The sequence below is a fragment of the Polypterus senegalus genome, chromosome 4 (assembly GCF_016835505.1).
Source record: "Polypterus senegalus isolate Bchr_013 chromosome 4, ASM1683550v1, whole genome shotgun sequence".
In the NCBI taxonomy this organism is placed as follows: domain Eukaryota; kingdom Metazoa; phylum Chordata; class Cladistia; order Polypteriformes; family Polypteridae; genus Polypterus; species Polypterus senegalus.
Window position 1 is genome coordinate 252187737 of NC_053157.1, and position 9429 is coordinate 252197165.

Genomic DNA, 9429 nt, shown 5'->3' on the forward strand with positions numbered 1-9429 from the left:
ATTATTATAATTATTGCTGATCTGATGATACCGTTCATAGGATATAATAATAAAATGGAATCACTTCACATTAAGTGTTCATAATTATTAGTTTTGTATGTAAATTATAGAATGACAATTACAGTTAAGTGCTTAACCACAGCATTACACAGTAAGTACAGGTAATAACCAGTTACTCTGTAATTATACTGGTAAATTCAATGGTACGTACATCGATTTTATGGACACCTAATCTAAAGTGATACCAATAAACTTTCTGAAATAATCAATGTAATGTGAGATTAATCACGATTAATTTCATTATCAAACTTGGATTAAACACAATTAAAAAATTATTCTACTAGCAGCCCTAATCTTAACATTCTCCATTCTTCTCGTTTCTTTGTATTTTCTGGTCGTGAAGCTTCAATCTTCACCCTACAACTTCCTGAACCTCGGAGCAGAGACAAGTTTTTACAATGTGAGTCTGTCAATTCATTGAATTTATCATCATTTCACTTTTAATATCTCAGGCCCTGTGAAAGTGTAGTCAGCAGAAAGAATTATGTGAGTGTGGTGTGACTGATGGGCTCAAAGTGATGGGGGTTCTGTGACTGGTGCATTATGGGATATTAAGAATCAGGAAGGAGAAGCACCAAAGCAGTCTGTTAGACTTCAGTCTCTTACGTGTCAAGTGAACTCATTGGAAATAAAAATGAAATCCTGCTGACTACGCCATATCCACCTCTAATGATAGTCTGACCTCCAGTGCCCTTTGTCCTTTTTCTATTGTTTATTTTTTTTTCTTTGCACTTCCTGCTGTTATCTCTTTCTGTATTCCAGTGTATCCTTTCTGATGCTTTCTGCTTCAGTCATTCTCTTATAATATTGATAATAATAATCCATATATATGTCATATGGCATTAAATGGAAGCAGCTCAGTGTGTTTCACATAAGAACCCCAATGTCCTCCACCATTAACATATACATAAATAGTATATGGATATATAGACACAGCAACAAGCATTGGATTAAAAATGAATTACAAATTTAAAGTGGACAAAGGTACTCAGCATCTGCTATTTTTTTCTCCATAGAGCAGAAACTTTGTTATTTATTCATGACTTAACACATTGTAGGGAATAAACCAAAAGAAGATGGCATGGGAAATTTGTAGACAACATTACATTTTAAAAGACATAATTGAATAAGAATCAGTCCACTATGAGAATTGCAGGGATCTTCAGTCACTCAGCCCTCACAAAGCTTTGCTGAGTCATTGTGTGCATCACACTGGACATGGATAAGAGAAAAGGAGGAAAGGAATAAGGTCACAGCCTAGCATGGTCAAGATAAAGGCTACAAGGCCATCTCCACAGAGCTTCATGTTCCTTTGGCCTCAATAACTAACATTAAGAAGTTAAAAGTCCATTGGACTGTAGCTAAACTCACTGAATGCTGCTGCACATGGAAAATGGATCCATACTTGAACTGAAGGACAGCTTCAGTGGTGGAGAAAAAACCAAGGCAAACATAAGGACAGATTCAGGCTGACCTCCAAGATCAAAGTACATCCGCTTCAAGTAGCTCCATCAATCACTTACTGAATGAAAGTGGGCTCTGTGGTGGAATACCCCACTTCTGAAAGACTGAAAAATAAAACAAATAACTGACTGGAGTTTTCTAAAACACAAGTTGACAAGTCACAGTGCTGCAGAAGGTCCTTTGGACTGAAGAAACAAAGCGAGAGCTTTACAGTAAGTCCCAGCAGCTCTGTGTCCACAGAAAACAAAATGAGTGATCAAAGAAAAAACACAAAACATGGAGGAGGCTCATTAATGTTAGGGGGGTGCTGTGCTGAATCTGTGCAGGGCACAATAAAATGAGAAGATCATCAAGACATTCTGGAGCAAACGTCACAAAGCTCTGTCTGAAGTGCAGATCATGGATCCACCAGAACATACAAGTAAGACCACTCAAATTTGGTGGAAATCACATTAAAATGTTCTGAAGTGGTCTGCTAAGAGCCCTAAAATGAATCCAAGTCAACAACAATGAGAAGAGCTGGAAGTTACAGTTGGGAGAAGTCCATCGAAGCTCAAAAAGAGTGGGCCGATTGGGCAGTGAGAGGAGTAGAAGTCTCATCCAGAAGTTCGTAGATTACATCACTGGTTTGGAGAACAATCATGGAAACTCCCTGATTACAGTGATGGGTGACTTTAATAACACAAACCTCACCATCGACCTTCCCAGATACAAACAGCTTGTTGAATGGCCCACCAGGGATGGTAAGACTTTAGATGACTGCTACTGCGCCATGAAGAACACATACCGGGCTTTACTTCGCGTGCCACTGGGTAATTCGGACTACGTTATGCTACAATTACTTACCCACTTATAAAGAAAGGCTAAAACCAGCTAAACCAGTAAAGACATCAATTAGTTCATGGACTGACGAGTCAGGTGAAGCATTACAAGACTGTCTGGACTGGACAGATTGAGACATTTTAAAACATTCATGAGCTGACTGACACTGTGACATCTTATATCAGCTTCTGTGAAGAGGTCTGCATTCCCAGTGAATCTATTGCGATTTAGAACAATGGAAAGCTACGGCTCACCAAAGATCTAAGGAATCTCAGTCAGATGAAAGAAAAAGCCCCTAAAACTGGTGATAAGGACACCTAGAAACTGGCAGGAATCAGCTAAACACGCAGTCAGATACGCTGAATGGAAACACAGAAATAAACTGGAGCTTCAGTGTGGAGCAGACAGTCGCTCCTCTGTGTGGAGAAGCCTTCAGTCTGTTACAAATTCCTAAAAGTCATCTCCCAATGCTCACTCAGACTCCTCATCCCTCTATGACAAACTTCACAAGTTCTGTGGCAGATTTGACCAACAAGCTGCTGAGTTCTTTCATCCTCTCGGCTCCTTCAGCTCTGAGGTGGTTTTATCAGCAGCCACTTCTTCACAAAGCCTCTCCCCTCTTCTGCCTTTTCTATGAAGGAAAACAACAACGTCAGGAAGTTGTTCGCAACACAGATGTGTAAGAAGTCAGCTGGCCCTGACTCTGTCTCACCTGACACAATCAAACCTGTGCAGGCTGCTCGCTCCTCTCTTCACAGACATCTTTAACTCGACTCTTGCTCTGCTTTAAATCTTCTGTTGCTGCTCCTAAAAGTGATAAATTAAGCTGCCTCACTGATCACAGGCCTGTTGCTCTTACATCAGTTTTAATGTAAATATTTGGACAGTTTCTTCTAAGCCATCTGAAGTCTGTCACTGCTATTGATCTCGACCATCTTCAGTTGCATATCGAGCACACAGATCTGTGGACGACGCCATCAACATGGGCCTTCACTGTGTGCTCGAGCGCAAGGACTGTAAAGGAACTTCTGCCAGAATCCTGTTTGTAGACGTCAGCTCAGCTTCTAACGCCATTGGGCCTGCGCTGTTGATAACTAAACTTTTACGCTCTGAACTGAAACCTTCCATCTGTGAATGGATTTACAGTTTTCTGATTAACTTGAAACAATATGTTTGTGTGGACTCCCACCTCTCAGACTGTCTCTTTATCAGCACAGGTGCCCCTCAATGCTTGGACAGCCCCCCTACTTTACTCCTTCTACCCCAATGACTGCAGGTCCACTGATCTTCAGTTAAATCATTAAGTTCACTGATGACACCACTGTTATTGGTCTAATTACTAACGGCAATGAAACACCTTCTAGAAAAGAGAGATCTCGTCTTGTGTCTTGGTGACCATCAACACCCTGCTGCTCAAGACCCCCGAGACAGTGGAAATGGCCATTGACTTTCACAAACAGCAGTCACAACCTCTAACACTAGAAATGAAGGATACAGCAGTCAATATGGTGGACTCCTTCAAAGTTCTGAGCACAACAATGACAAACACTCTCAGCTGGGACATGAACACCACCACATCACTAAGAAGGCACAGCGGCGATTGGACTTCTTACGGCAGATAAAGAAATTAAGTATTTCACAGCCAATCCTCGTTCATTCTCACAAAGCCATAATCGAAAGTGTAATCACATTCTCCATTGGTGTCTGGTTTGGCTCAACAACTGCACACTCAAAAAAAAAATGAGAGTGTGTGGTGAGGTCTGCTGTGCTCTTCATCTGTGCAGACCTGTAGACATCTCGTGTCATTAACCGTGTCATAAGGACCACCACAGACTCATCTCAGCAGCTCATCACTTCTTCACACAAACTCCCAAACGCTTCAGTCAATTGAAACTCAAACTAACAGACACCTCCAGAGTTTCTTAGCCAGAGCGACAGCCTCACCCAGCAGTGACTTAGCCGTCTTCTGTGTGTATTCATGTGTTCTGTAAGAGACTGTGTGTGTGTGTACAGTGTGAGGACATGTGTGTGTGACACGGCAATACACTCTACACACTCACACTCTCACCAGCACATCACTATTCACACATCTCCTTTATAATTGGATTATTCTACAACTTGGTTTGAAGTTTGTCTTTTTCACTTCATCTCTTTCTGTTGTTTGTCTGTGATGTTGTGTTCTGTTATAAGGAGCTCCAAATCTACCAAGTCAGAGTCCTGCACATGAAGTACTGGAGAATAAAAGGGATTCTGATTTATTGTCATTCCAGAATTTTATTTTAATTCCCCACAGATTCTGTCCAATCAGATGAGCTCTTTATTATTAGTATCTCGTTAGTGCAGCTCCTGATTGGTTCTTGTTAATTGTCTGTGTTATGCTCCGCCCCCAGTCCCGTTACACACTCCCAGATTTCCTCACTCGTTTTCTTTTCTCTCCTTTCAGACTTCTGTCCCCTCACACTGGACATCAACACGGCACACAGAGACCTCCATCTGTCTGAAGGGAACAAGAAGGTGACATGGGAGGGGACACGGACTAGATATCCTGATCATTCTGACAGATTTGAATGCTGGGAACAAGTTCTGTGCAGAGAGGCTCTGACTGGGACTCGCTGTTACTGGGAGGTGGAGTGCAGTGGAGACCTCATGATGATTGGAGTCACATATAAAGGACTGAGAAGGAAAATAAAGGGCAAAGATAGCCTCATTGGATGCAATGACAAGTCCTGGTATTTGAAGTGGTCTTATTTCCAGTACTCTGTGCATCACAATGAGAAGTGGACTGAATTCAGCGCCCCCTACAGCCCCAGAATAGGTGTGTATCTGGACTGGCCTGCTGGCTCTCTGTCATTTTATAGCGTCTCACACAGAATGACCCTCCTGCACAGGTTCAACACCTCCTTCACTGAGCCCCTCTATCCAGGGTTTAGGCTTGGTCCTGACTCCAGTGTAACAATCAGCCATCTGACACCATGTGACAGACTACTGACCAGTACTCGCTACCGGTCACTTGATGTCCCCACAAGCGCAGGTCCTCTTTGAGTTTGTAGCTTAGGGTGAAATTAATTTTACAGGATGGGTGTGTTGGAGGGGGCAGCACCTCTGTGATTGAATTTGTGGATGAGAATGTGGATGTGGGGGGTCTCCACTATTATTGGGTTTGAGTAGCCAATCAGATATGTGTGTGTCATAGTGAGGGGTGGTGACACGTCAGACCTACAAATACCAGTCTGACCAGCAGGGGTCACTATTGATTCACAGCCACATGTCCTTCAGGCTGACACCCCAACAACTACTGAGGCCCCCAACTACTGAAGGGTGGGACTGAAGTGCAGTGGCGCCCTCTAGTGGACACCCGCCATATTACACACATGGGAAAAGTCAGCAGTGAAGGGGGGAGAAGAGAATACAGTGCAGTGTAAAAGAAATAAGAATAAAGTAAAAACACAAGAACTTTAAATATGATATCTAAAACTAATTAAGATTTAAATGAATTAAGAGTAAAATAAGGGTGACACGATCACACAGTCACATGACCTTCAGAGCTGACAGCTGAGCTGACTCTTCTGTAGCCAAACTGCCCCCTCTAGTGGCCACTCTCAATATTAAATGAATGGCAAGGCTGAGGGGGAGGAAAGATTTGGGTTTGATCAAATGGATATTTAGTGGAGATTTCTGAATATTGTCATTACCTTCAAGGACAGTGCAGCTTTGTTAGGTTATGTAAGATTCTCTATGGGAAACGAACATTTATTTTAGTTAATCTTTTTAATAAAACTTAACAATAAGTTTTGTATTTACAATTTAGAAATCTAATGACTGTTTACATTTTGTATAATAAACTCCCAATGGTGTTTGGTGAATAAACAATAAGGATGACTGACATTTGTCAAATCTGCTCCTCTGTGACCTTCTGACTTGTCAACACATCTGGTCACATCTCCTGTGTTGTCTGATCTGAAGATATAACACTCCGTATTGATGATCCATTTCTTAATAGCGCTTGAAAAGTCAGAATATGCTTTTTAATTCTCAAGGCAATGAGGTGAGTAACAAATAATGTTGATTTGGATTGAATATTTGATTTGTAAGTCTAGCAGTGAAATCGATCATTTAGACCTGAGCAGTGCTCTCCATTCTACATCTGAGTGTCTGCGCTCTGTCATGTGTCCCGTGTGCCCCTGTGTGTCAGCTCTGCCAGCCGTGCCCTCGTATTCCCATTCCAGCCTGACCCCGACACACTACTGAGATGTTCAGTTACTAATAAAGATGGACTTTAAATGGTGAATTTGACACTCATGGACACCGCAAGATATTGAAGTGCATTTAGGACACATCAGTACTGAGCAGCCCACCACTACTTGTGACCCCCTGGAATTGGGATACGGTCAGTAAAAAGTGAAAGACTCTGAGGTCTGTGAACATCGTTGGAAGAAATGACTTTCACTGTGGACAATGTAGACGTTGTAAACTAGAAGACAAATGTACAGTTTGTGAGTATAAAATCTGTGGAGGTGAAGTGAGTTTGAAAGAATTCACCCCAAGTGTGTGGAAACTTCTGACGCAAACTGTTTATAACCCCAAATTAGAAGAAGATGGGATGGGATGGAAAAGGCAAATAAAAAAACAGAAAAGCAGAGATTCTTAAATGTACTTTGACTTTGATTTAATGGCAGACAGTATGAAGCCAAGATATTTCATGTTCTGTCTGCTCAACTTCATTTCATTTCTTATTATATATCCATTCCTGCATTTCAGGCCTGCAACAGATTCCAAAAACAGTTGAGACAGGGTGGGGAAAATTAGGGCCAGTAATGAGGTCAAATAATTAAATAATGATGGGATTTCAAACAGGGGATTGTAATCGTGATTTGTACCCACAAAAGGCTGAGTCTCTGATGAGCTAAGATGGGCAGAGGATCTCCAGTTTGTCAGCACACAAGTGAGAAAATGATTGAGATGTTTAAAAACAATGTTCATCAAAGAAAGAGTGGAAGGGATTTGCAAATCTCTCCCTCTTTGGTGTGTAATATTAAATGGTTCAGCAATTGGAGGAATTTCAGTGTGTAAAGCGCAAGGGCAGACCACCCACGATCTCCGACATCTCAGACCACAGGCACTGCATCAAGGAGCATCACTCATCAGTATCTGTCAGAACCTCATGAGATGACGAGGGATTACTTTGGCAAACCTTCGTCAAGCACTACAATACGGAGTTCATCCACAAATACCACTTCAATCTTCACTGTACAATAAAGAAGCTTCATGTTCACCGTGTCCAGAACTGGCATTGACTGCACTGGGCTCAGAGAAGTCTGAGATGGACCATCGCACAGTGGAAGTGTGTATTATGGTCAGATGAATCAGGACTCCAGATCTTTATTAGAAGAAATGAATGCCGTGTGCTCCTGACCATCCAGACGGTTATCAGCAACAAGTCCAAAAGCCTGCAGGGCCTGTCATGGTGTGGTGTTGTGTCAGTGCCCAGTTATACTTCTAAACACCTTTTATCCCTTTCCCTGAAGCTGTGGAAAACATCCTGGGTGGTCCCAGTGCTAAAGAAAGGGCATTCCAGTGACCCCAAGGACTGCAGACCAGTTGCTCTTACTTCATACATCATGAAGACCTTTGAGCGGCTGGTCCTAAAACAGCAGCACATCTGGATGGTCTGCAGTGTACCAATCAGACACATATCAGTGTGGAGGATACTGTCGGCTGTCTGATCCACAGTCCTACTCTAACTTGGACAAAGCCGGCACCACAGTCATGATCATGTTCTTGGGTATCTCCATGGCCTTTATCACCATTCAGCCTTATCGAATATTGAAAAGGCTCAAAATTATGCATCATGAGGCCCCCCTCAGTCTCCTGGACTAAGTGAACAACAGACGAGAGTTTGTGAGGTTCAAGGGTTGTGTGTCAGAACTGGTGGTTGTGAAGATGCAGGTTCTACACGATGCTCCCATCTAGGCTTCTGGGGAGCTCTCGAACCCGACACTGTCGGTAATGTCACCGATGAGCTAAACAGTGAAGACATCAACAATGAAGCAAGGGGATGGTGCAAAAAGTACAAAGTGCTTTTATTAAAAACCAAACCAAAAACAGTGTCCAAATAAAAAAAAGCGCAGCGTATCAAATAGTTCTTAAATAAATAATCTGTTAAAACAGGTGAACTATTGAGTTAAAATCCAATAAAAACATGCTTTTAAAATGAGGTTAAAATGATAATGGCTGGAAGCAATCTTGTCTTAAAACTCCGGCGCTTTCTTCTTTCTACTGGCGGCTCCTTCTCCCTTAACCTCCATTCCTGGTCTTTCCTTTTTTCTGACCCCCCTGTCCACCTCACACTTCTACTGTATATTACAGAGACGTGGATCAGGTTTGGCAATTAGCAACTCCCGGCAACAATTACGGATGCGCCCGGGAACTGCTCTGGCAACACTACTATGCCCTCTCTAAGCCGCGAGTGCGGTGATTATCTATTTAGAAACTGGCCTGTATTATCTGAGCTGTGGACCCACAATACCACAGTGGTGTGTAATACTAGAGCACCTTTGGGAAATGTTCTGCCTCCCTTCTTGTTCACCCTCTACAGAACAGACTTCCAGTACAATCCCAGTACTTGCAACCTGCAGAAATACTCAGAAGACTCCTTCATCATTGGCTGCATTAATAATGGAAATGAGTCGAAGTACAGTAGGCTTGTGAATGACTATGGCTTGTGGTGCAGAGAGAACCACCTGCTGATCGAGTATCAGAATAAGAAAAGAGTTGGTGGTGGACTTCCAGCAGGCCAAAGAGCATCTAAGACCACCCTCTCTTCAGTTGGTGGACATGTACGTGGTGCAGAGCAAAAGTACCTTGAGGTCCATATGAACAGTAAACTGGACTGGTCTGACCACACAGTGGTGCTGTACAAGAAGGGCCGGAGCAGACTGGACTTCCTGAGCGGACACAGGTATTCTGATGTGTGCAGCAAGCTGCTGGAAATCTTCTAAACTTCTAAAAGTTAGGAACAGCCTGTGTGTTGTTCTACGCTGTGGTCTCCTTTAAATGAAGCACAAGGCCTGAAGAAACCAATCA

The 9429-nt window shown here is 42.6% G+C and overlaps 1 protein-coding gene across 1 annotated transcript in view; it reads left to right on the forward strand.

Annotated features, from left to right (window-relative positions):
• Window positions 1-5388, forward strand: part of LOC120529046 (tripartite motif-containing protein 16-like) — a 71772-nt gene extending 66384 nt beyond the window's left edge. Inside the window, exons 7-8 of the mRNA XM_039753107.1 lie at window positions 345-460; window positions 4790-5388. Coding sequence (XP_039609041.1) covers window positions 345-460; window positions 4790-5388 — 715 coding nt within the window. The remainder of the gene's footprint in view (window positions 1-344; window positions 461-4789) is intronic.
• The last annotated feature ends 4041 nt before the right edge of the window (window positions 5389-9429 follow it).